Source organism: Ceratotherium simum, chromosome 24, assembly GCF_057802395.1.
Source record: "Ceratotherium simum simum isolate JZ-2026a chromosome 24, ASM5780239v1, whole genome shotgun sequence".
Lineage (NCBI taxonomy): Eukaryota > Metazoa > Chordata > Mammalia > Perissodactyla > Rhinocerotidae > Ceratotherium > Ceratotherium simum.
Genome location: NC_141923.1, coordinates 33778720 through 33805769, shown reverse-complemented (window position 1 = coordinate 33805769; position 27050 = coordinate 33778720). Strand labels below are relative to the sequence as shown.

Sequence of the window (27050 nt, the reverse complement as noted above, 5' to 3'; positions counted from 1 at the left end):
GGAGGCAGGGTCCTGTGCTGGGTGGGGGAGGGGTTGGGTCAGGCTGGGAAGCCCCAGAGGGAGGAGGAGGGGATGGTGTTCTCAAGGAGAGGTGAGGGCAGGGGGCCCCTGCCCTGTGCCCACTGTTCTCTAGAATGGGGAGGATTGGACAGATGGAGGAAAGGAGGAGGCGATTACAACTCAACCATAAAAAGACAAATAACCCAATTTAAAAATGGGCAAAGGATTTGAATGGACATTTCTTCAAGGCAGATGCACAAATGGCCAACAAGCACTTGAAAAGACGCTCAACATTACTCATCATTAGGGACATGCAAGTCAAAACCACCATGAGATACCACTTGATACCTACGAGGGTGGCCGTAATCAAGAAGATGGACGGTGAGCAGTGCTGGTGAGGATGTGGATAAATAGGAGCCGTCACACACTGCTGGTGGGAATGTCACATGCTGCAGCCACTTTGGAAAACAGTCCGGCAGTTCCTCAAAAGGTTAAACATAGAGTTACCAGATGACCCACCAATGCCACTGCTGGGTATCTACCCAAGAGAAATGAAAACATACTCCACACAAAAACTTGTACACCAGTGTTCAGAGCAGTATTATTCACAATAGCCAAAATGTGGAAACAACCCAAATGTCTATCAACTGATGAATGGGTAAACACAATGTGATATACCCACACAATGGAATATTATTCAGCCATAAAAAGGAATGCAGTACTGATCCATGCTACAATGTTGATGAACTTTGAAAGCCTTACGCTAAGTGAAAGAAGCCAGTCACAAAAGGCTACATATTATATGAATCCATTTATATGAAACATCCAGAATAAGCAAATCCACAGAAATAGAAAGGAGATTAGTGGTTGTCAGGGGCCGGAAGGAAGGGGGGAATGTGGAGTGACTGCTCATGGGTCCAGGGTTTCTTGTTGGGGTGATGAAAATGTTCTGCAATTAGGTAGCGGTGATGGTTGCACAACGTTGTGAATATACCACAAACCACTGAATTATACAATTGAAAATGGTGAATTTTATGGTATGTCAATTATATCTAATAAAATTGTGATAAAAATGTGAATTATACGGGCTGGCCCGGTGGCGCAAGCGGTTAAGTGCACGCGCTCCACTGCGGCAGCCCGGGGTTCACCGGTTCGGATCCCAGGCACGCACCGACGCACCGCTTGGCAAGCCATGCTGTGGCGGCGTCCCATATAAAGTGGAGGAGGATGGGCATGGATGTTAGCCCAGGGCCAGTCTTCCTCAGCAAAACAAAGAGGAGGATTGGCAGATGTTAGCTCAGGGCCGATCTTCCTCATAAAAAAAAAAAATGTGAATTATATCTTGGTACAAAGAAGTCTATAGAAAGGATGAGATGAGGCCCCCCACAGGGCACTGTGAGAAACCATGGGGGGTCTCCCCTGATCCGCCACCTCCCAGGCTTTTGTCTTCCTGAGACGGGGTGTGAACTGAGAGGCAGAGGATTTTGAGGGTCAGCGCAGAGTGTGGAGAGAGAAGAGAGAAAGAGGAGGCTGGGTCCCGTGTCCCTCCGTGGAGGGAGAGAGAAGAGAGGGCTGATGGAGGGTGATTACATTTCACATGTGGTATGTGACATAATCCACCGCCACAACCCCCCAAAAAAACCTTTAGTAGAATGAACATTACCCACCAATGTCTTGGAGGTGGATTTGTGTCTGGGAGGTGATGCAGGGAGTAGTGAGTCTGACCGTGCAGGGGATGTGGTATGAGGAGAGTGACACCCAGGTTACACAGGGACAGCAGGGTCCCTGCCCTCAAGCTGCTGGTGGTCCAGTTGGGAAGACTCACCCCAAATAGGTACAAAGGTGGCTGAAAACTAATAAAACAGCAGTTCAAACCAGCAACAGAAGAGCTACCTCAGGCAGGTATGAGTCTCTGTCCCAGGAATTGTCTGGACTGTAATTGTGAGAACAGCTTAAAAGAGGAAGAAATCCTCAGCCTACAGCAATCAGGGAGGGCTTCCCTGAGGAGGTGAGATCCCAGCAGGGTTCAACATGATGTGAGAGGAGGAGGCTGGGAGAGCATTGTGCCCATGGGGCCCACGTTGGACCTTCCAGGAGCCTGGATGCAGTGATGCAGGACAGCTCCTGGAGCCTAACATGTCCTGCAGGCAGTGCTGAGTGCCCCATGCCTCAGAGAGAACTTCTCCTCAGAGCAGGCCACCGGGCCTTTTTATCAGAGTCCCTGGCCTCACACCACCCCGAATTTCCTCTCCTAGGACCACACCCGCGTGGTGAGCCCCATCATTGACGTCATCAGTCTGGATAATTTTGCCTACCTTGCTGCATCTGCTGATCTTCGTGGAGGTGGGTCTGGCTGCCAGGGGAGGGGCTCTAGACCTGAAAGGAGGCAGGTGAGGGCAGGCAAAAGCCCTGGCTTGGTGCTCTTCTTTCTGGTTGTGCCAGAGCATCTCATGCCCCCCTCACCTCCAGAAAATCAAAGGGGGCCAGCCCCGTGGCTTAGCGGTTAAGTGCGCGCGCTCTGCTACTGGTGGCCCAGGTTCGGATCCCGGGCGCACACCAACACACTGCTTCTCCGGCCATGCTGAGGCCGCGTCCCACACACAGCAACTAGAAGGACGTGCAACTATGACATACAACTATCTACTGGGGCTTTGGGGGAAAAAAAAAAGGAGGAGGATTGGCAATAGATGTTAGCTCAGAGCTCGTCTTCCTCAGCAAAAAAAAAAAAAAAAGGAGGAGGATTAGCATGGATGTTAGCTCAGGGCTGATCTTCCTCACAAAAAAAAGAAAAAGAGTACAATTATAAAAAAAAAAAAAGAAAATGAAAGGGATTGTGTGGAGCCCTGGGGTTGGGGACAAAGGGCACAATCAGACTAGCCAGAGCCAAGCTAGTCTCTTGTCTTTCCCTCCCCCTAAACATTGACACATACTTCCCTAATGCTGCCAGCCGAGGGACCTGGCCACACATCCTGGCAGAAGGACATGATATGACAGCTGTCTTGGGGGTGGCGGAGGGGAAGCCCCCAACCTTGCATGAATTCCTGATATGTACACCTGGGATGGCCTAGATCTGGGCTGTCTAATACAGGAGCTATTAGTCACATGTGGCTAATGAGCTCTTGAAAAGTGAGCAGTCTGAATTGAGATGTGCTGGAAATATAAAATATGCACCAGGTTTCCAAGACTTAGTATGAAAGAATGTAAAATATTTCATTAATAATTTTTCATATTGATTACATGTTGAAATGACAATATTTGGATATATTGCATTAAAATATATTATTCAAATTAATTTCATATGTTCTTCTTACTTTTTTGATATGGCTGCTAGAAACATTTAACTTACATATGTGGCTTGCGTTTCTGGCTTGCACTGTATTTCTTTTGGAGAGCTCTGGTCTAGACTTTAGAACTGTGCTGTCCAGTACAGCAGACAATAGCCACATTTGGCTATTTAAATTTAAATTAATTAAAATTAAGTAAAATTTAAAATTCAGTTCCTTGCACTAGCCACATTTCAATAGCTCAATAGCCACATGTGGCTAGTGTCCACCATACTAGACAGTGCAGATATAGAATATTTCCATCACTGCAGACAGTCCTATTGGACGGGCTGCTCCAGAGAATCTGTTGTCGGGAACTGGTGGGCAGAGTGGATTTCCAATGTGGGGCTCAGATTCCCCAAAAATGGACACAGCCATTAGTTAGCTCTTGGGGTTGAGTGGGATTCTGAAGGCAGCCAGGCATTTCTCCTTTGGGAAATCACCTCAGAGCCTTTGCACTTGCTGTCGTCCCCCCACCCACCCCCCACCCCCCGCCTGGAATTCTCTTTTCCTAGATATCTGCATGGATCAGTCCTTCATTTAGGTCTCTACTCAAATGTCACCCCATCAGAGAGCCTGTCCTGACTACCCTTACTAGAATAGCAAGGGCATCCCTACTTTGTTTTCTTTTTTTTAGCACTTTTCACCCCCAATGGACATATTATCCATTTATTGATTTATCTTTGTAGTCTCTGTCTTACCCAGTAGGTTGAAACTGCATGAGAGCAGGGACCTGCCTCATTCTGAATGAAGGAATGACCACACGAATTGCCCAGGGCCCTCTGCGAGCTGGGATCTGATCAGGGGAGCCTCTGCGGGGTGGTGGAGTGAGGGGGCAGCAGCCCCCAGTAGGCTCTGCCCTGAGTCCCGTCCTCACCCTGTTCTGTCCCTTAGGATTCGACTGGAGCCTGCATTTCAAGTGGGAGCAGATCCCCCTTGAGCAGAAGATTGCCCGGACAGACCCCACCAAGCCCATCAGGTCAGGGCTGCTGTGGGCTCCGGGGAGACCCCTTCCTTCCCTGGGTCAGGGGTCTGGGAGGCTGCTGGGGGGCCGTTTCAGTCGCCAGGGCTCCTGAGGGTGCACCATCTATGTACTGACTCTATTCTGGACCCCAGGGACAGAGAGGCCAGAGGCCAGGGGGCTGGCCAGACATCCTGCCCCAGTGACTCTGGGAGCAGAGGATTCTGGAATGAATGGCCTGAGGTTCTGGGCCATCTAGAAGGGCTCCCAGCTTCTTAAGCAAAGTGTTGGTCTTTTCTCTCCTTGCTCCCAGGACGCCTGTCATAGCTGGAGGAATCTTCGTGATCGACAAGTCCTGGTTTAACCACTTGGGAAAGTATGATGCCCAGATGGACATCTGGGGAGGAGAGAATTTTGGTAAGTTGGGAAATAATAACAATAGCAACAATGACGATAATAATAATAGGTAACCCTGATTGAGCACTTTCTCTGCGTAAGGCCCTGCTCTAAGGACTTTACACATACTAACTCATTTAATCCTCACAATGACTCTCTGAGGAAAGTACTATTGTATCTCCATTTTGCTGATAAAGAAATTGAGGCACAGAGAGGTTAAGTAATTTGTCCAGAGCCTCACAGCTAGTAAACAAAGAGATTTAGATGGTCAGGGGGACCCTGTGGCCACATGGTAACATGGACCGCGGCTTAAACACGTGGCAGCTTCCATACCAGAAAGGCTGGGGGGTGTGCAGTAGAGGGTGGTGGTTAAATGTAAGTGATGGGGTCAGAGGGCCTGGGGGCAAATCCTGGCTCTACCACCTAGAGCTGGTAGAGCTGGGCAAGTGAAAGCCTCCCTAAGCCTCAGTTTCCTCAAGAGGCTGTTATGAGTACTGAGTGGGATGATAGCTAGAATGCATGGCGCAGTGCTGGCGGCCCTTGTCTTGACTTATGGGGCTGTAGGAACCCTCTAGCCCCTGAAGGAAAGGGAAGAGCCTAGTCAAGCCCCTAGGGTCGCTGGTGCGGTTCAAGTTAGATAAAGGCTGCATACAGATGGAACACCCAACGTGGGTAATGTAAGGGGGTTTGTTAAAGGGCCTATTTTCATGGTGTGGGCAAGATATTGGGAGGCTCAAGGGATGGTTTAGTACTGGCTGGGCTGGTGACTGCTGGGAGGTGCAGCCTCCACTGGGTCTGAAAGACAGGGAGAGAGCGCCCCCTGACAGGAGCTGTGGTCTTGGGGCACCTGCAGCCAGCCCACAGCGCCCAGGCGGAGGGTGTAGGGGATAAACACCCACCCTCACTCTCCCCCTCTGATCTGCTGGGGCCTCTGCCGGCTGAGCCTGTCAGCCCACAGGAAGGAAGCCCGGGGCCCAGCCCATGCAGGCAGCCTCCCGACCCAGAACAGGATGGGCGGTGGAGAAGGGTGGAGAGCGGTCCCCGAGGTCTCCAGGAGCGGCAGCAGCTACTCTGAGGCCTAGAAAATACAGAGGCCCGTTCCTGCTCTTACAGTGGACCCAGTCTTCTGCAGAGCCCCTTCCCACTGTTTCCCTTTTCATCCTGTCTGGGTTTCTGGTGAACTAAATAGGGCTGGTGGTATCGCACCCATTTGACAGGTGGGAAAACAGGTGGGCGCTGCCTCCCAGATTTCAGTAGGAAACTCATCGTCTACCAGGGGTAGAGCGCCTTTCCCAGAGCCACTGACGTGTTGTGAGGTGCCATCAAAGGCAGCTTCTGTGTGTCTGAGGTGTGAGGAGCTGGGCTTTCTTCTCTCCCCGGTGAGGACACAGAGGAGCAGGGGGGCTTAAGACAGGCCTGGTTCCGACTCAAAACCAACCGGAGTGGAACAGGCGTGGGATTTGTAACTTGCTTTGTAACTTGCTCTTGTAAACCGTTTCCAGGAGACATTTGGACGAGTAAATTCTGGGCACTGGGAGGCAGTGACCCTTCCATTCTGACCTTCTTTCATGTGTTCTGGGCCTAAGTGACCTCCTTTGTGTCCTCGGTCTCAGCCTGAAGGGAGCTTTGGCAAAGCCGGTTTCCTGTCAAGACTCACAGGACTGGGAAACTCCTGCGTCTCTCCTGCGTCCAGAGGCTTTTTCTTTTGTTTTTTTTAGGCTGGGGCCTGAAGAGAAACAAGTGAAAGATCAAATAGCTAACTTCACACTCTGCCTGAGGCGAGGGCCCAATGGTTGGGGAACTTGAAAGGTGACTGTAGAGTGGTTCTGGGGAGGGTTTTGTTTCTTAGAAGAAATTCAAAGAAATTTCTGGGCTAGCCGTGGTGCTCAGACGTTCAGCTGCTGGGACTGGTTTGAGCTGGGAGACGGCTGCTGCTGGGTGTGGGCCTTTACCGTATTCCTTTGTTGAAGGAAGGGAGATGCCCAAACTGAGACTCATTCCTGTGTCCCCAAGAGAGCCAAACTCAGGAGCCCAGAGGTCGCCTTGAGTGGGGCTGCGAACGTGAAAACCTTGGGATTCACACTGGAGATCCTTTTAAAAGGCAGTCAGATCCTGTTACTCCTGTGCAAGCGACCCCGCGAGGGCTCCCGCGACACTCAGAGCAAAACCCAAAGTCCTTCCGCCACCTGCCCGGGCACAGGCCGCCAGCCCTGCCCTCAGCTCCTGTCGCCCCCTCCCCACTCCGCCCGCCAGGCCTCCTGGCCACACCTTGACCTTGCCCGCCCTGCTCTTGTCTCGTCTTTCCCCTGCTGATCCCTCTGCCAGGAATGCTCCTTCCCAGCAGCCACCTGACTTGCTTCCTCACCTCCCTCAGGTCTTAGCTCAAATGTCCCCTTCTGAGTGAGAACTTCCCTAATCAGCCTAATTAAAATTGTAGCCCTCTGCCCTCCGCTCGCCCTCTTCAGTCACCTATCTGCTTTGTTTTTCTCCACTGCACTTATTGCCATCCGATAGACGACATATTTTACTCATTTGCTTGTCTGCTTGTATTTTTGTTTCTTATTTTACTGAGTTCCTGTCTCCCCTTCCCAAAGTGGAAGAGATTCTAGAACAGTGTGTGACATATAATAAATAGTTGCTCAATAAAAATTTGCTGAATGAACTAAAGGGTCTGGTTCAAACAGGGTGGCTTGCTGGACAAGTTGTGACCTTCACATTGCAATTCTGCAGCTGAGTATTGGGGTGACCTTGGAGGGGTTATTTAATGTCTTTGAGCTTCACAGTCCTCATTACAAATATGGGCTTAATAATCCCAGCTTCACATGGTTGCCGTGAGGATTAGACATCAGCTATAAAGGGCATGGCACTCAGTAAGTGCTCAGTAAGCGGATGGTGGTTACTGCTATTGTTATTGCCATTATTGATAATAATGACAATGATTAATAATAGTATGGACGATCTATGCAGAAATAGAAGTACAATGATGTACACCTGAAACTTATACAATGTTATAAAGCAATATTACCACAATAAAAATAAAAATTTAAGAAAGAGCTAGAAGCAAGGAAAAAAAAGAATAGTATGAACAATATGGGCCGAGTGGGATGAAGTGACTGAACTAGCATGACCAAGTTAGTGGCAGAAATGAAACCAGAATGCAGACCTTCTGTCCCATAGGTCTGTCCCCTGTTCTAAATCTCAGTCCTAAACCAGCTGCAGAGCTCTGACCGGGAGAAGGGACAGAGGCCAGGCAGTTTGCAGGCTGACCTAAGGAAGCCATGAACGTAGCCAACCCACGTGTGGGTCCAGACGTGCCAAGCGTGCAGTCCTGGCCCCTGGACCACATCTGGAAGTGTCCTGGGCACACAGGCTGACCAGACGGTGGGCGTTAGTCCTGCTGCTCCACTCCCCACTTTGCTGTTCACTGGGAGGGCCTGACCAGCTGCACCGGAGGAGAGCCCCGGGCCTGGCCAGGGACCACGAGTGTCCCTCGGCCAGCTGGGCAGTGGGAAGAGGAATCAAGACTGAAATTCATGAGAAAATGGTCTTTCTTTTTCTTTCTTTCTTTCTTTTTTTTTTTTTTTTGTGAGCAAGGTCAGCCCTGAGCTAATATCTGATGCCAATCCTCCTCTTTTTGCTGAGGAAGACTGGCCCTGGGCTAACATCCGTGCCCATCTTCCTCCACTTTATGTGGCACGCCGCCACAGCATGGCCTCTTTTTTTTAATTAGAAAAAGGGGGGATTATGGATTTTCTGGGACAGGAAGGAGGTGTTTTAATGTCACAGGGTATCCAACTGTAGGGTTAATATGAGAGAAAGTAGGAAACTAGAAGAGATTATGTGAGGGTGAGCCAGCTGCCAAGGTGGGTCCTTGCCAGAAGTGACGATTGTTGAGTGGAGAACAGAGTGGGCAACCTGTGATGTCCCCTTCCGGGAAGCAGGACAGCCACTTCTTGCATCTCCCAACACTACTAGGGACCATAGTCATCTGCAAAAGTCCATTCAGCATCACCACCACCATCCAAAGGAAGCATGTCTCAAGAGGGCCAGTGGGAGCCTGTAAGTGGAGACCACCTGGGCTGAGAGGGAGCCCTGGGGCCAGCCAGAAAGATGCCAGCTGGAGCAGCCTGTGGCTTGGTTGGTGGTTGTCTTCCAGCCTCTCGGATGCCCAGAGCAGATGTGTTCTTCCTTAGCTCATGTCTGGATAGGGCTTTCTGGACAGAGGCTGGAAATGATGCTGCCATTTGATTCAGTTTTCCTTCTACTCGTGGTCTTGGGGTTCCTTCAAAGCTTTCCCCACTGCTCTCCCAGGGCTCAGATGTGGGGAGTGTGTGTGTGGTGTGTGTGTGTGTGCACATGTATGGAGTGAGCAGTCAGGAACATGTGCAAGGAGTGGGTGCACCCCGTGTGAACAGGCCCAGGAGCTCTGACCCCAGCATGTGCCTCCAAGGAGACACCGAAGGCAAGGGAGGCCAGCTCCTCCCCACCTTCCCCCTGTGGACACTTGCCAAGGGGCGCTTCCCCTCCTGACACTGCCGTCTCCCACAGAGCTCTCCTTCAGGGTGTGGATGTGCGGTGGGAGCTTAGAGATCGTGCCCTGCAGCCGAGTGGGCCACGTCTTCAGGAAGCGGCACCCCTACAACTTCCCTGAAGGCAACGCCCTCACCTATATCAGGTAGGTCACAGTGCAGAGAGCACCAGGCCGGGAGCCAGGACTCCTTGCTTCTAGACCCGTCAGTTACTCATGTGACTTTGGGCAGCTAGCCCACCTCTCTGGTCCTCAGTTTCCCCATTTGTCCCCTCTCATTCTGGGATTCCAGGTACTTTCAGGGGTGGAAGGATGAAGTTGGGAATGTTGCCACCAGGCCTCTCTTGTCTTGACTCTCTTTGTCCATGAGGGTCTTGGAAAACCAGCCAAATGACCAGCTGAGGGCTGCCCTCCCCTCCCTGGGCCCCAAGGACTGGTCCTGGATGCCAGGTCCCAACCCTGACTGGGTCCGCGTCTGCCCATCTGTGTCCCCAGCCACTGGGTGCACTTGGTCTCAAGGGGTAGCGGGCCAGGTCCTGGAAGGTGCCCCTGTGACCCGCTCTCCTGACAGAGGCATTGGGGGGTGGAGGAGTGTTGTGAGCGCCCCCACTGAGGACAGTTCTTACCTCATCAGGCCCACACTCCCTTGTGCAGCAGCTCCCTGAGTCTAGCTCCCCGAATGGCCTATCATTTTGTTTTGCTTCCTCCCACCCCATTTTTATTGTTTTCATAACTATAAAAGTAATACATGTTCACTGTAAAAATTCAAGCTGTATCAATATATATTATATATACATATCTGTATGTACATTATATTTTTTTTTAAAAAGTGCAAGTCCCTTTTACCCCATCTTACTCCTAGCCCACTTGTTTCTCGAAAAGTAACTAGTGTTAATAGATTTCTGGTCTATCATTTCAGCCCTTTAATTCATTTTCATATGTATAGTTTATGTACAGAGACACACACATACACCATTGGTTTGTGTGTGTGTTTTTATATAAATGGGGTCATGCTGTGTATTTTTTCTGCCACTCAACACTAAATTATAGACATCCTTCCATGTCAGTAACCACGGCATTCTTTTTCAAGGCTGCCTAGTACTCCCTCATGTGGAAGTAGTTCGTTATTCTCCTCTTGGGCATTTAGGTCGTTGCCAATGCTTTAGTAAATAAATAATCATGTACACGTCCTCTTTGCCCACATGCAGGGGAGTGGAGTGTCAGAGAGTATACATACCTACACAGTGGATGGGTATTGACAGATTGCCTTCCAAAAAGATCATACTCGTTTATCCCACCCCAATCAGTATTGTTTTGCATACACTTCTGAGACTCTCATCACCCTGTACTGTCCAGAGCTGATCTTGACCCTAACTCTAACTCTGTCACCACCCCAGTGCCCTTATTTTGCTCCTTCCTCTCCTTTTAGGAATACCAAGCGCACTGCAGAAGTGTGGATGGATGAATACAAGCAATATTACTACGAGGCCCGGCCCTCGGCCATTGGGAAGGCCTTTGGCAGGTGGGCCCCAGCCCTGATTGCCTCCCTCACCCCGTGTTAGCACAGCCTTAGCAAAATACAAGATGGTGTGTGTGCCAGGGAAACACTCCCAGTCTCTGTAGTAACTAAGCACCCCTGCCACCCCGGGCTATTCCGGGCCCGCCTGGTGGGGTGTGCAATGTAGAAACAAGACCCTGGGCCTTGAAGAGCATGCAGCCTCGTGGGAAGAAATAACCAAGAGGGCTCACTTATGAGAAAGAGTCGCCGGTTCACAAGCTGCCTGCAGGAAGAGGGACATCTGCGGGAGTGCTGAGCGACGGGCTGTCTGCAGAAAACACGGGGCTTTGCCTCCACACCCTGCTGTTCAAAATCTGACTGTGATCTGTTAGCCTATTTTCCCGTCCTGCACTGGTCTGACTATAGGCTAGTTAAGCATTTTCAAAATGCAGATTGGTTGTGAAATCAATTTAGTGTGTCGTGACCAGCATTTTAAAAAAATGATATAGAGAGAACTAGAACACTCAAGATTAGTACAGAACAGAATAGAAAGTAACAGTCGATTGCAGTTCAGGGTAAGTGTTGTTCTGTGAAACTTATTCCAGTCATATGTGTCCGTGTGTGTAGCTCTATATACACGTGGGTGTACTTGATCACAACGTAAGACGTACTTATTTCTGAAGGTTATGGTCAGAAAAGTTTGAAAATTTTGTTAGTGAGCATCAGTGAATCTTCCTCCCTCTGTTTACTTATATCTATCCTTTAAAAAAAAAAAAAGCATGTCACTGACTATTTCTTTTAGTGGGAACTAACATTTACTGAGGACATACCCCGTGCTGGGCACTTATGTCCCCTTAATTCTTTGATTCTCATAAAAACCTTCCGAGGTAGGTGGTCACGTCCCCAGTTTCCTGGAGAAGAAACTGAGGCGCAGACAGGCTGTGAGGGTCATCTGTCCGCGGTCACTATGGTCAGTGTAGCTGAGGAAGGTGAGGAGAGCTAACTGTGGTGTCCACAGCCACATCAGATGGTTCTTATTTGCCCAAATTCCTGAAGGATGCTTTTCTTGTTGTTAGACCCTTCCTGCTACACTGGCATGCAGGAAAGGAAAAGGTCTAGTTCACGAAGGCTCTGTTCTCTGTGAAAATAGGAACCAGCTAGCGGTATGCTACCTGGGGTCTCAGGGAGTGAGCAGCCATAGCAAAGCGTGGCCCCTGTGGGCTGGGATGATCCTGACAGGTGAGCAGCAGTTTGAGGAGAGACTGAGGAATGGCCAGGGGACCTGGGGTGAACTTGCAGGTCAGAGAATGACTTAAGACGGGGCCAAGGCTGGGGGGCAGGTTTGGACGGCTCCTGGTCCCGGCCCACCTGGGGTAGGCAGAAGGAGGGGGCCGGCCTCCTGGGGCCGAGGGAGAGGCCTCTGTCGTCCTCCCTGGCTTCCTCCCCTCGCCGCTGGCCAACGCCTGAGCCTTGCCTCCCCCTCCAGTGTGGCCACGCGGATCGAGCAGAGGAAGAAGATGAACTGCAAGTCCTTCCGCTGGTACCTGGATAACGTCTACCCAGAGCTCACGTGAGTGCGGCCCTCAGCCTGGCCGGGTGGGGGCCGGCAGCCTGGGGGCCCCCACCCCGAGATCTCCCCATCCCAGGCAGTCTGGCTCTTTCTAGCTGTCATGTTGAGCGTCATGTGAAGGCTCTGGGGGAACCAGGAGGACGTTACTGAGAGTTAATAGTGAGGTATGGTAGGAACCAGATTTTTAACCGACTGGGTCTTAGAGCTAGAAATGGGCATTGTCACCTTAGGGAAACAACACTGCCTTATGTAGCAGAGGCCACAGAAATAGTCATCCCCTCTGACTCTGTTCTCTCCCTTTTGGGAGTTTATCCCAAGGAAACAAAGCAACCAAAGAGAAAACTGTTGACAAGTGGATGTTCACTGTAGGCTTCTCTGCTGCTGTGAAAAATCGAGAAACACTAACAATAGGGGTGGGGTGTAGTGAATCATGACACATCAGTCTGAACAAATATTATGCTTCCATTAATATAATAATAAGACTGTAGAAAAACAAGGGGAAATGTTGGCTCTGGCAAATGAGGCCGCACCTGCCCACCGTGTGAGCACCAGAGTGGCCGTCGTGTGTGAATGAGTGTCGTGCTGCAGGACTGGGGGTCGCAGCTACAACGGCTGGGGTGGGGCATGGAGGGTTCTTTCTTTCTTATTTCAAAATCCTTTTCGGTGTCTTGGCTACATCCACATGGCTCATTTCCTCACCTCCTTCAGGTCTGGCTCAAATGTCCCCTCTGAGGGAGACCTCCCCTGAACACTCTGATTTGCAGACCACCCCCGTCCCCAGCGTCCCTGCTTGTTTTCCTCTGTCACCTCATCATCATCTAGCATACATGTGGCCAATTAATTTTGTTGTCGTCTCCCCGCACTGGACAGTAAGCACCGTGAGGGGGGAGGTGTTTGTCTGGTTTGGTTGCTGCTGTATCTCCAGCCCCTAGAACAGAGCCTGTCACAAACGGGCCCTCGGGAAATATTTTTGACTGAATAAATTGCATAGTCAGTAAGCCTCAGTAATAACTTGTAAATTGGCATCCCCCCTTCTCTGGCTGTCCCCTTGGGGAACGGGCTATCCACTGCTGCCAGCTTTCTCCCAAGGATGCTGCCATGGCTTCCAGAACCCTGCACCCCTCAGAGCCTGCATATCCTCGAAGGAGGCAAATCTTTGTCCTTCGAAGGCTTTTTTTTTTTTTGGTGAGGAAGATCAGCCCTGAGCTAACATCTGATGCCAATACTCTTCTTTTTGCTGAGGAAGATTGGCCCTGAGCTAACATCCGTGCCCATCTTCCTCTACTTTATATGGGATGCCGCCACAGCATAGCTTGACAAGCAGTGCATCGGTGTGCGCCCGGGATCCGAACTTGTAAACCCTGGGCCGCCGAAGCGGAGCGCACGCACTTACCCGCTGTGCCACCGGACCAGACCCCGAAGACAGATTTGATTTTTGGGAAACAGCCATAGTTAGGTTGTAGCCAAGTCCAGTGAAAAAACTAGATGATTAACCCAGATAATACAATCCTGGGTCCCAAATACAGTGTGACAGACTGAAACAAGTAACAGGAATAACCTGACTCTGGGAGCAATTTTCGAGGAATTCCAAAACAATTTGAGCAACAGCAGCATCCTTGAAAAAAGGTGGCTGCCTGGATAACCCCAGCTCCCCAGACAATAGGTGTGAAGGAAAGAACATTCATTTATAAAAGTGTAATAAATGGGGGTCCAGCCCGGTGGCGCAAGCGGTTAAGTGCGTGCACTCCGCTGCGGCGGCCCGGGGTTCGCCAGTTCGGATCCCAGGCGCACACCGAGGCACTGCTTGGCAAGCCATGCTGTGGTGGCATCCCATATAAAGTGGAGGAAGACGGGCACGGATGTTAGCTCAGGGCCAGTCTTCCTCAGCAAAAAAAGGGGAGGATTGGCAGATGTTAGCACAGGGCTGATCTCCTCACACACAAAAAAAAGTGTAATAAATGAATAGCTTCCTCAAGTGGCCACTTTTAAGGGGACAGTTTCATCCAGACGTGTCATTTCTGAGGAAAAAAGTCATTTTTTACATTCTGTCAGAGCGCATACAACATTCAGATGGAGCCATGAACTCTAGGGCTGAGGAAGGTTCCAGGGAGGATGGGGAACTGCCTTTCCTCCCCACACCTCAGTCCCCACAAACAGTGTCCTGTGTCACCCCCCGAGGACCAAGAGGAAGAAGTGTTTTGTAGCCATCAGAAACCTGGATCGATCACAAGACAGGAGAGTGGATGAAACCAGCTGTGTGAAATGGGAGCATAAGTCATCTTCCGTTTGTTCTGTCACTGTGTGGAAGTTAAAAAAAGGATCTTTTGTTGTTAAGATAGAAACTGCACACCTCCTGCCTATCCAGATTACTCAGCCCCAGGCCACTCGTTCATGTTCTGCCTCATCTGCAGGGTGAGGGGCCTGCGGTGCATACGTTCATGGTTAGAAAGTAGATCTGTGGCCCAAATGATACCAGCTTTCCTCCAAACAGGGGGTCCTAATAGTTGGCCCACACTTGCAGCTGATCAATGGGGAGACTGAGGAGGCTGAAGGGAGAGGCTTTTGCTTTCCTAGGCCTGCCTGCAAGCCTGCCACAGCTCTGCCCCTTATCCAGGTCAGAGTTCTGCAGCTGGCCTCAGCAATTGCTAATTCATTACTTTTATTAGGATGGTCAGGAACAGTTGTGCAGGCTGTGGACTGCATAAGCACAGCACATCTGCAAGGGTCACACAGTAGATATTGTGCATTTATTACAACAATTCCTGGCAGATGGCAGTAAAACCAGCACATGATGACAATTTTCTAACAGACGGAAGTAAATTGTCTTGAGGAAGGGGCGCCTATTGCTATTTCTATGAAGGCATCTTAAAGACTAATGGCATGGGCCGGCCCCGTGGCTTAGCGGTTAAGTGCACGCACTCTGCTGCTGGCGGCCCGGGTTCGGATCCCAGGCGCGCACCGACGCACTGCTTCTCCGGCCATGCTGAGGCCGCGTCCCACATACAGCAACTAGAAGGATGTGCAGCTATGACATACAACTATCTACTGGGGCTTTGGGGGGAAAATAAATAAATAAAATCTTAAAAAAAAATAAAAATAAAAAAATAAAGACTAATGGCGGCCCAGCTTGGAGAAGATCCATAGAGAGGGAAGCAGATGCAGAGTTAAGAGGGCTAATGACAAACAGGACAGCTGAACTGGCTCTGCCAGGGAGCTGAGGAAGGGCGGCGCTGACGGCCGTCCCAGCTGCTCCAGGGCTGCCACCACACAGACACCTGAGACTGCTCTCGTCTTGAGACTGCTGCCCGAGCCCCGGATTCCTCCACACGAATCAGTGGGCAGGCCTTCAGTGCCAGTGGCCATTGCCACACTTGGACAGTGCCCACCTCACCTCTGAAAGCTGATCACCTTGCACATCTCCCTAAGCAGCAGGGGGTAGGCAGAAGAGGAGAATAGAAGGTTCTGGAACAACCCTTGGACTGCACTCCCAGAGCACAGATCTCAAAACGGCCTCAGCAGGGCCCTCGATGGAGCAAAGGGGGTGGAGCTATTGCCTCCCAACACCCTTGTGCCTACCAGGGGTTGCAAACTCAAATGCTGCAGTGATCAGACAGGTGATGTAAATAAGTCAAGTGGGGGGGGAGCAATTGGGAGTTGAGGGGACTGTGGCAAACTGGGATGGAAAAGCCCCACCCAGAGGAGGCAGCTGCTACTCACGACAGTGTGTTCGTGCCATGCTGGCATGCGAGCTCAGTGTGGCCTGATCTTCCTATTTTTTCAAGAGAAGCTGGATTTAGATTTTTCTGTGTAGACTTGAAATTTTTAAATATTGCCGACTAATTAAAAGCACCTAAAACCACTGTGCAGATCACACATAACATGTTGGGGCCAGATTCAGCTTGGGGGCCAACAGTTTGCAACCTCTGCTCTAGAACTACATGACCGATCAAGGGGGGTCTGGAGGGGCGCACTGCTGCCAGGAGTGTGAGAGAGAGAGTGAAGGTGTCTCCCCCAGGCTCCAGGAGAGTGGGTCGGTTCTGGGGTTCCTGGGTTTCCAACCAGCCCTGAGGAAGGAAGCCTGGTTTGGGCGAGATCCTGCAGGATGTCCACGTCAAAGAATGCCAGAAATATTCTGATGCCCCCGCCCCTGCCCAAGTTCTCTTCCTGACTCAAGTAACAGGAGGTAGATCAGATTAGGCACATAGTCAGACTCTAAGCCCTCCTGGTTCCCCATCATCTGCTCTGGGTCCACAATCTGAGAGCATGTACAACTTTCTAAACCCAGGTATACAAGCCTGCGTTTGTTACCCTCGGGGGAAGACAATGTATCTGTTGTCAGTATGTGTGTGTGTAAGCATATTTTCCTGTGCATATAAAGTGTTTAGATAATATAGTATTTTGAAACATGCCTGTTTTAGTTGACAGCATGTTGTGAACACTTTCCCACATTACCAGGTATTCTGTCAGTCATTTTTTTTTTTTTTTTTTAGATTTTATTTATTCATTTTTTTCCCCCCAAAGCCCCAGTAGATAGTTGCATGTCATAGGTTCACATCCTTCTAGTTGCTGTACGTGGGACTCGGCCTCGCGTTGGACGGAGAAGTGGTGCCTCTGGGCGCGCCCGGGATCCGAACCCGGGCCGCCAGCATCAGAGCGCGCGCACTTAACCGCCAAGCCACGGAGCCGGCCCTGTCAGTCATTTTTAATGGCTAAAGAGTTTTCCATCCTACAGATGAATAAGAATTTACTTAGCCCATCCCCTATTGTTGGATATCTAGGAATTTTCAATGTTTTCAGTATAATCAACCTCTCTGAGGTGAATATCTTCTAAACTAAATCTCTGCACAAATCTATAACTATTGCTGTAGGATATTAGGTTTCCGGAAGTGCAATGGTTAGGTTAACGGCATGCACATCTTAAGCCCTTTGATACATAATACCACATGGCCTTCTAAAAGAGCTGGGCCAATTCATGCTCTCACAGGTAGGGTATGAGAAGATCCAATCCCCCAGCTATTGCCAACACTGAGTGTTGATACTAAAACAAAATAATATATACATACACACACACACAAATATATATATATTATTTTATATATAAAATATATTTTTATAATAAATAAATACATATAAACACACACACATATATATGGTAAACAGTGGTAACTCTCTTATGTATTTCTTGTATCATTAGTGAGATTGAACACATTTTCATATTTGTGTATTGTAAACTTCCTTCTTCAGAGCAACCCCTTCCTGTCATTTTGATTTTTTTTTTTTTGTGAGCAAGGTCAGCCCTGAGCTAACATCCATGCCAATCCTCCTCTTTTTGCTACGGAAGACTGGCCCTGGGCTAACATCTGCGCCCATCCTCCTCCATCTTATGTGGGATGCCGCCACAGCATGGCCTGACAAGCGGTGCGTCGGTCCACGCCCGGGATCCGAACCCAGGCCGCCAGCAGTGGAGTGCACACTTAACCGCTACGCCACGGGGCCGGCCCCTCCTGTCATTTTGAGATTGCTTATTGAGCACACAGTTAAACATTTTTTTTTTTTTTTTGTGAAGAAGATCAGCCCTGAGCTAACATCCATGCTAATCTTCCTCTTTTTGCTGAGGAAGACCGGCTCTGAGCTAACATCTATTGCCAATCCTCCTCCTTTTTTTCCCCAAAGCCCCAGTAGATAGTTGTATGTCATAGTTGCACATCCTTCTAGTTGCTGTATGTGGGATGCGGCCTCAGCATGGTCGGAGAAGCGGTGCGTCGGTGCGCACCCGGGATCCGAACCCGGGCTGCCAGTAGCGGAGCGCACGCACTTAACCGCTAAGCCACGGGGCCAGCCCTGAGCACACATTTAGGCCCCTGTCTCTCCCCAGGCTTTCCTCTTTCTGGACTGGGGTGCCCCGGTTTCTGGCCTGAGCTCTCTCCCCACAGGGTCCCCAGGGGAGTCCCTGGGGCTCCCAGAGCTACTCAGAACCAGTGGGGCGAGGCCCAGTCTTCCCAGAGGAATCCCTGCTCCCTCACCGTCCCCTGTCCCCATACCCCTGCTGGCAGGCCTAACCCCCAGTGCCCCTTCCCACAAAGATCTCAGTGCCCCGGGAGCTGACTGGGTGCTGCCCTCTGGGTAAGCCTGGGTTGGGCAGAGGACGAGCCTGACCGCTGCCTTTTCTCTCAGCATCCCGGTGAAGGAAGTCCTCCCTGGCATCATTAAGCAGGGCGTGAATTGCTTAGAATCCCAGGGCCAGGACACAGCTGGTAACTTCCTGCTCGGAATGGGGATCTGCAGAGGGTCTGCCAAGAACCCCCCAGTGCCCCAGGTAAGCTGCTCCAGGTCAGGACCGGAGTGGGTGAGGGGCTTCCCTCTGCTCATTCTCGTCCTCTCTGTGTCTACACTCTCCACAAAGCCACTTTCCCAGGGACCCTCCAAGCTGTCCCCTCTCACTCTGGTCCTTGGGTCTGCTCCTGCCATGTTGCCGTCCCCCTTCCAGCCTGTCACACAGTTGCCCTCTGAGTACTCCCGCTTTCTCCTTGCAGAGGGAGAAATGCTGTCCAAACAGCACCCAGTTCTCTGGTGGGATGCAGCTCAGGTCAGCTTGTATGACAGGCAGCAGGGCATCCAGGACTCCTGTCTGTACACACGTGTGCAACATATGAGTGTTGATGCACCCATGTCAAAACTAGAGCAGGTCGTGCAGACCCCTGGCATGGACCAGCTTCCTGGCTGCCCTGGTCCCCTGTCCTGTCTTTCTCCCCCACTCCCAGCGTCCCTTGGTACATTCTCGATTGCCCTCTGGCCAGCTCCAGCTAAGCTCCCTCATCCCAATGTTCTATTATGAAAATTTTCAAAGGTATAGAAAAATTGAAATAATTGTCCCGTGAATACTCATACTTATTTGTAGGAAATTCTACCAAAATACACAGTATATTTGCCTTGTCACCTATCTACCCATCTACCCTTCCATCGCTGTGCTTTTTGACTTGAACTTTCTGGTCCCTGTCTTGCAGGCGTGGCTGTTCAGTGACCATCTCATCCAGCAGCAGGGGAAGTGCCTAACTGCCACCTCCACCTCCGTTGCCCCCGGGTCCCTGGTCACACTGCAGGTGTGCAACCCGAGAGAAGGCAGGCAGGTAAGCCTCTTGCCCCTGGGCACAGGATGGCCAGAGCCCCAGGGGGATACGCAGCCGGGGGTGGCAGCCTCTGGCAGGAGAGCCGAGGTTGAGACATAGAGACTCAAATAAACTCTCCAGAATAAGACCTGTGGGGGCCTACGTCAATATCTAGTTCAAGTCTCTTATTTTACTCATGAGGAAATACTTCTTCAGGTAAATGTTTGTTAAATGTCTGTCCTGGGGCCAGCCTGGTGGCGCAGCGGTTAAGTGTGCGCGTTCCGATGTGGTGGCCCCGGGTTCGCAGGTTCAGATCCCGGGTGCACACTGACGCACCACTTGGTCAAGCCATGCTGTGGCGGTGTCCCATATAAAGTGGAGAAAGGTGGGCACGGATATTAGCCCAGGGCCAATCTTCCTCAGCAAAAAGAGGAGGATTGGCATCAGATATTAGCTCAGGGCTGGTCTTCCTCATAAAAGAAAAAAAAATGACCATTCTGCCAGCCTGTGAGCTCTATGAGGGCAGGGACTATTCCTCTTGTCAATAGTGTCCCTAGCCTCTGACAACCACCACAGCCAGAATAAGTGTGAGCTTTTACTGAGAGCCTGTGCTAGGAGCTTTACGAATCTCATCTAATCCTCCCAGCAACCCAGCAGTATGGGCCCTGGTACTATCCCCATTTTATAGGTGAGAAAACCAAAGTTCGCTGAATTTAAGAAGCATATGTCAGATCACACAGCTGGGAAGGGGTGGGGCTGGGATTCAAGCCCAGGTCATTGTGACCTTTAAGCCCTTGATACATAGCAGATGCTCAGTATTTCTTGCCTGCTAGCTGACTGGGGAAACTGAGATGCAGACATGTGGTTTCCAAGCTGTCATGCCAGCCTCACACGAGCATTGCTTTTCCATGTGTCAAACACTCTCATCCACCCTCTCCCCATTAACCCTGGGAGACAGGTAAGACCCACCTAGTGAGGACGAAACTGATGCTCAGAGAGATGAAGTCATTTACTCAGGGCACACAGCAGCCAGTGACAGAGTCAGCCAGCTCCCTCCTGTGCCTCTCCCTTCCTGGCTGGGAAGGCTGCCCCTCTGCCCAGGGAATGGGACACAAAGGCCAGAGGCCTGCTCCAGCTCACCCTCTGTTGGCCCCTTCTCAGTAGCCCTCCCTGTGCCTGACCTGGCCAGCCCGCAGGCAGTGCAAGGGGTGAGGAGGGCGCCGGCTCTCTGATTTGCCGGCAGGGTTTTCCTCTCGCCCTTTTCTGTTTGCCTTGGTCAGCTTTTTCTTTAGGGTTGACTGGCAGTTTGCTATTCCATTCTGGAAAAGAAGCCAGATCCTCTCTCAGCAGCCTCTGTGCGCGCGCGCGCGCGCGTGTGTGTGTGTGTGTGTGTGTGTCTGAGAGATGTGTGTGTCACTTCTAAAGCACTTTCTGGTTGGGGGGATGTGGCTTGTCCTGCCAGCCCCCAGGCTGCCTGCCCTCTGCCCCTGCCCTGCTGTGACGGGGGTCCTCAGGCTCCCCTTCACCTGGAGCACAGATCTCTCTGAGGGTCAAGCCTTGAGCCCACTCCCACCCACTCCCACCCACTCGCTGAGGCCAGATCTCCCAGGGCAGCCACCGCTCAAGTACTTCTCCTCTGGGCTGATGCATCCGTTTCCCCTGTGTGCTGACCCAGCCTAAGAGGCTCCTAGGAATCTTCCTTGGCCCCTGCCATCCTGCTCCTGCAAGTCCTACCAGGCCCCACAGCACTGGGCAGCTGTGCCCCTCTCCTCCAGGAGGACACTCTCCCACTGCTGGTCCCCTCTAGAATCTGGGCCTCCCTTCTTGTCCCTCTTTGGCCTTGTTTCCGAGGCCGCTTGGGTGTCAGGCATCCATGAGGTCCCTGTGCACTAGAGCCTGTTGATGGAGTCGGCAGGTCCCAGCTCTGTCATCCCCCTCACCTCTCTGAGCCTCAGACTCCTCATTTGTAAAACGAGGGCTCCCTCCTCGGCTGGCCTTGCAAGGAATCTGCAAGAACTGAGACTGTGGAGATGGGAGAGAGCCATAGGGGACATCGTTTCTCTGGCCAGGCCAGAACTGAGTGGCTGGGAGAGTCGGGGGCGGCCCTGAGACCGTGCCTGATGGCACCAGTAGGAAGCGAGAATCCTGCAATTTGGGGAGCAGGACCTAATGATCAGGCGATTCATTCATTCATCCATGCATTCATTATTCATAAAACAAAACTGCATTGGGTGCCTACCTTGTGCCAGGGAATGTGCAGATCATGTTGGCCACAAGGATGAAAGAAGGATGTGGTCCAGCAGTGCCCAGCTGGGGAGAGTGTGGCCAGCGCCCCAGGAGGTCAGAGACTAGAAGTGCACAAGGCAATAGGATGCTGTGAGTTCCAGGGGGACCAAAGGCCCTCTCTCACCCACTACCCCTGACCTTTAGGCCAGTACCTTCTCTGCTGGGGCCACGTGGGCCAGAGAGGCTGATCCTCAGCCCCGCGCCTCAGCCCCGCATTCCCAAGGGCAACAGGCTGCGCAGCCTGCCCCCCTTATACCCCAGGTGCGTATCCCAAGTTGGTTCCCCCCTCTGCCCACCCCACATCCCCCTGCAGCTATAGCCATGCCCTACAGCTGGGTGCAGCCCATCTCCCTGCTCTGAGCTGCTCCAGCAAGAACACGGGCATCCCCCTCAGAGCCCTGTGGGCTACATCCATGTGGTCATGAGCACGTCCCACTTCTTAGGGAGGACAAGGTGGATATAGGAAGAGGGGAGATGGATGCATGGGAGGGAGACCAAATAGGAGAGAGACCAAAAATACACCTATCTCGCTATTTATTCTTCCCCAAGCCTTGAAACTAGGGTCTCAGACCCTTGTCCCTCCTCCTAAGTGTTGCAAGCAACACTCCATCCTCCATCCAGGCACTTCCAAAATGTTCCACAGGAACAACTCTTCTTCCGCTTGTTAAGCCTGGGGAAGGGGAGGCACAGGAGGTGAAGGCACTGACCCGGGAGCCCCTCATGACTCTGATAGGGGCCTCAAGTGCCCCCACCATCCCGCCAGCCTCACTTGTCATTGCTGCAGAGATGGTGGCCAGTTCACACGAAAGAGTGTAGGCAACTGGCCGCACAGTTACAGGCCAGGGCAGAGCTTAGAGCTGCGGAAGAAGAAACCTTATTTGAAGAAGTAAAAGATTCACCTAGCCCAGGACACAACTCAAGTGCCTGCAGGGAGTGGTGGGGGGTGCCTGGAGGAGAAAAGTAGGGACCAGGTGGGATTCCGTGGACTGAGACCAGAGCCCACCTGCAGCGGAGAGCAGATCTCAGCCCCAACCAGCTGATGCCACAGGAGGAACTGGGCTCAGGTCTAAAGGGAAGCTGGAAACGCGGATTTTTATGTGACAACTAAGCCAAATTTTAAATAAACTGTGCAGGCCAAACAAAATACATCTCTGAGTTAGATTCATTCAGTCCACGGGCCTCTGATATAGACAGAAACTTCCTGCCAGACTGCAGAAGCAAGAGCACATCAGAAGGGACAGAGCTTACAGCTTGTGTGTGGGGTCGGGGAGCCTCTTGTGTAAGGGACACAATCTGTTTGAATGAGGGGTGTGTGTCCAGGTATATACAGGGCCATTTACATACATGTGAAATGAAGGTATGAACATTATTATTATTTTTAATCATTGTCTTCTCGTTCCTCTCCTTCCCCCTCTGTCTCTCCCCTCAGAGATGGAGGAGAAAAGCCTCTTTCATCCAGCATTCAGTCAGCGGCCTCTGCCTGGAGGCCAAGCCTGCCCAGCTGGTGACGAGCAAGTGCCAGGCTGACGCCCCAGCCCAGCAGTGGCAGCTGTTGCCACACACATGACGGTAGCCCCAGGGCCTCCTGTACCTTTTGCATGAGACTTTGGGACCGGAAGGGGTTAGGGTGGGGGAGTGTAAAGCGGGCCGTTTCCATCTCACATTTCTGCCGGAACCATCAGCAAACACCCCTGCCATGACACACGTTTCTCCAAAGCTTGTACGGGGAGGCGCAGGGGGCATGCCCGATGCCCTGGCCACCATCCCGGCCTTGCCCCGGGAGAGAAGGTCAGGATGCTGGACTGCTGCTGAGCAGAGACTGGGCGGGTCCCCTGGCCCTTTGTCCCCTCCCTTCGCCCTCCAGGGGGCCTGGACAGTGGTTCTTGTTGGAGAAAGCAAGGACAGAAGCCCACCCAGGGGCCTCGCTGGGTCCCAGGGCCATCCCATGGGATCAGGCGGGAGAGGAGAATATGAGCAGTGTGGATAGGAAGGCTGAAGGCGGGGCGGGGGGTGGGGGGGCAGCCTGTGGGGCAGGTGGAGAACAGGAAGGAGGGGAGAAGCTCAGTGGCCTGTCCCAAGCAAGTGCTGGGTTGGGGGTGGGAGGGATGGGATCTGGGGCAAAGGATGGGTAATTTGAGAAGGACATGGGTGTCAGAGCGGCCAAGTACTGGAATGTGGGTCTCCTCCCGAGGACCCCGCTCCCCCCTGGCTGTACCAGCCCCAGGGCGTGTATCCCCTGTCCTGCGCTCTGGGCCCCACGTCCTTAGCAAGAGGCTGCAGGGGGATCTTCAGGGGCAGCCTTGGGACACAGTTTATTAAACAGATCCCACTTCTGTTTGGCCATGTGTCGGGCCAAGACCTCTCCCTTGGGCCTTAATGACCAGCTGGTGCCCTGTCCCCCTGCCTGGGCCCACCGTGACAACCCTGTAAGGACAGGCAGCCACAGGCGCCACTGAGCAGCCCCATCCTCGTTCATAGTTTTTGACTCCTGCCTTCTCGAAAGCCTTTGCCTCTGTAAATACAGCATTAAAGGGTCAGGGGGCTAGTAAGAACAGGACCTTCTTTCTGGAGCGTAAACGTTCCCTAAGTCACTAGGGAGTAAGTCATGCAGGCTAAGCTTCATCCCCACCCCTCCCCACTACCGGAGGGAGGTCCTCGAAGGTCAGCCACTGCGGTGGGCCCGGAGGCTGGCTGGTGGCTCCTGTTTGTGTAGAGAGCTTCCAAGAGAGCTTTCCCCCTACCCCATGGCCTGGTCTGGGAACCGCTTCTGCTGTTCTCCATGCTCCTCTACCCACCCCACTGGCTCAGGCAGTGTGATCTTGGGCAAAAGACTGGTGATACTAGGACCCCTGGGGGTCCCTCTCCCAAAGCAAACCAGCCTGGGATGTTAGGGAGTTCATGGATTCCAGAGGGCCTAGGAATCTCCTGAAATTGTCCCCCAAGTAGTGCATGTGTGTGCATATATGCATTTTCCTGGGGAGAGGGTCCGTGGATTTCCCCAGCTTCTTACAGAGGTCCCTGAGCCCCAAAGGGTCTGAACCTTGGCTCTGGACTGGAGCTACCATCCACCTGAGGTGCCATGCCCCTCTCCCTCCCCGGTGTGCCTAAACTGCCGTCGTCCTGCTTCCTCCGTGTGTCCCTTGGGGCCAGGAGCCAAGCGTCCGTGGTCCGCAGCACCCACCCTGGAAGGCTCTCGGTGGTTTCCTCTCACCTCCCGGCTCTCAGCGGCATCCTCTCAGCAGTGCACCCCTGGGCTCGCCAGCGTGGGGCCCTTGGCCCCCAAGGGCCACCCTTCTCCCGTCCTCCGTTGTGATGTCTCATCCACCACCATCTCTGTTGCACGTGTCCACCCCAGCAGGCAGCGTGGACCTTTGGGGATGGGAGTGTGGGCTTCTCTCATTGAATGTAAAAGGACTACTTCTCAGAGAGCCTTCGAGAGGCCCCCTCCCTATGGTCAGACCAGGCTTGGCACTTGTCAGTATCCTTTGTGGGACTCAGCCCTATTCTGTCTTCGCTTTTCCTCTTCTTGACCAAAGCATGTGCCACTAGCTGTCCCTGAGGACCTCGTCTTTATGAAACACACACCTGGAATAAAACCACTTCTCATGTGTACACCTGCACCGGCGCCTTCCTTTCTGACTCCAGGGCCAAGCTCTTCAGCGCCCCCTCCCTTGCCTCGTGGGGAAGTCGGGGCCTCTGTTCTGTAAAACTGAAAACTAGACACGCTGAGGTCTAACTCCCTCCTGCACCTGATAGTTTGCTCCACGGCCTGCATGCCCCGTGGTACCCCAGGGACTCCTGGACGAGAGGCTGGCTGCTTGGGGGTGGAGGGGGGGAGCTAGCAGGTGGCCCTGCTGCTGGGGCAGGATGGGACCAGAGCCCAGGCTCCTGTGACCTCATCGCGGGACCCTACTTGGGGCTTCAAAATGGAAACCAAGGGGCTTCTCTGAATGACTGCCTTGCACCAACCCTCTCTCCTTCCCTGGGCGCCAGCCCTGGCCCCTCTGACCTGCCTGCCCACTCCTCTCCCACACAAGAAGGCAGTGGTAACAATGCAGGTGGGATAATCTTGGTGGGTGGAAACAGCAAAATAATTTCAGAAAGAGCCCTACCAGCCTAGCCTTGTTTGATTGGGTAGCAGATGCTGTGCCTGATGTTTCCATAGAAACCAATGGAAAGCCCCCACCATTTCTGTGATCAGAAGCTGAACCTACCCAGGTAAAAATAAACCCTGCTTCCATGCACATGTGGGCAGGCTGGTGCTCAACTAACCCTCTCCAGAATGCAGCCATTTCTGCCCCAACCCCCACCCTGTCTCAAGGCTGCTCAGCCGGGATTCCCCAGAACTTCTGGCCACCAGGCTTGAGGGGCCTGGAGCAAAGCCCTGGGGCTGGTGACAGTTCCAAGCACACAGCGTGGCTGCAGAGTCCAGCTTGGGCTAAGCTGGGCAAAGGTGGTGATTTATTGCAGAAGACAGGCTGCAGTCTCTGTCTGTCTGTCCGTCTGTCCTCTTAAGGAGCACTACCCCCTGCCCACCACCTTCTTGGGCCTCCCTCCTGGCCAGACTAGGCCAGCTTTCCACTTTCTATTTTTACTCCCAGCCTTAAAGGCTCTGGTGGTGCCCTCTCTTGCCCTCCTCCTAACCTACCTCTCTGGGGGCCCATTTTCTCTCCCACTCCCTTTTATTTCTGGAAACTAAGGTTATTAGCCTTTAGCCGGCTTCTGGAGGAATCAGCGAAAGCCCTTGGGCTGGCCCTTAGCAACAGGCATTACATGACCCAGCAGAAGAGGGAGCCTCCCAGAGCACAGGGGTGGGGGGTGCAAGGGACATCTGCATGAGGCCAACCTCCCATTTGTCCAGCAGGGAGGGGTTCCTCCATCCCTGGGCCTCTGTGACTTGGCTTCAGTTTTCACAAAGGCTCTTCCCCCAGGGGCCTCAGTAGGGGGTCTCCCCATTCCCGAAAACCTGGACAACATCGCTGTCCTCCAGGGGGTCTGGCACCCCCAGGCCTCCGGAGAAGGTCTTCCAGCATTGAATGGGGCGTGGTCCTCTCCCCCTGGTGGAACAGGAAAGGAAACCTGGAAAGGCTGGAGTTCACAATGTCGGCAACTTCATTCCCGACAACGTTGAAACGTCTTTCGTATTTCTGTGTGTCCCTGTGATGGTCTGAGTCAGTTTCTTCCAGAAGAAGGGAGGGGGACCCAGGCAGCTTCTCTCAAGAGATCTTCACTGCCAGGCACTCGGCAAAGACCTCGAGCAGAAGCAGGGAGGGGCTGCTCTCTCCTCGCCTGGCAGCCGGCCTGTGTGAGGAGCCGAGCTGGACTGAGGCTCCAGAGCCATCTGAGGATGGCCCTCTGCTGTGGAATTCAACCCCATGAAGT

General features: G+C 52.3%; 1 protein-coding gene across 2 annotated transcripts in view; it reads left to right on the top strand.

Moving 5' to 3' along the window:
- Window positions 1-23672, top strand: part of GALNT16 (polypeptide N-acetylgalactosaminyltransferase 16) — an 89465-nt gene extending 65793 nt beyond the window's left edge. For both annotated transcript variants that reach the window (XM_004426282.3, XM_087448327.1), the window contains exons 8-16: window positions 2256-2343; window positions 4218-4302; window positions 4598-4701; window positions 9229-9355; window positions 10638-10730; window positions 12193-12276; window positions 18451-18592; window positions 19281-19403; window positions 23098-23672. In XM_004426282.3, the coding sequence (XP_004426339.1) occupies window positions 2256-2343; window positions 4218-4302; window positions 4598-4701; window positions 9229-9355; window positions 10638-10730; window positions 12193-12276; window positions 18451-18592; window positions 19281-19403; window positions 23098-23235 (984 nt within the window). In that variant the 3' untranslated portion in view covers window positions 23236-23672. The remainder of the gene's footprint in view (window positions 1-2255; window positions 2344-4217; window positions 4303-4597; window positions 4702-9228; window positions 9356-10637; window positions 10731-12192; window positions 12277-18450; window positions 18593-19280; window positions 19404-23097) is intronic.
- Window positions 23673-27050: the final 3378 nt, after the last annotated feature.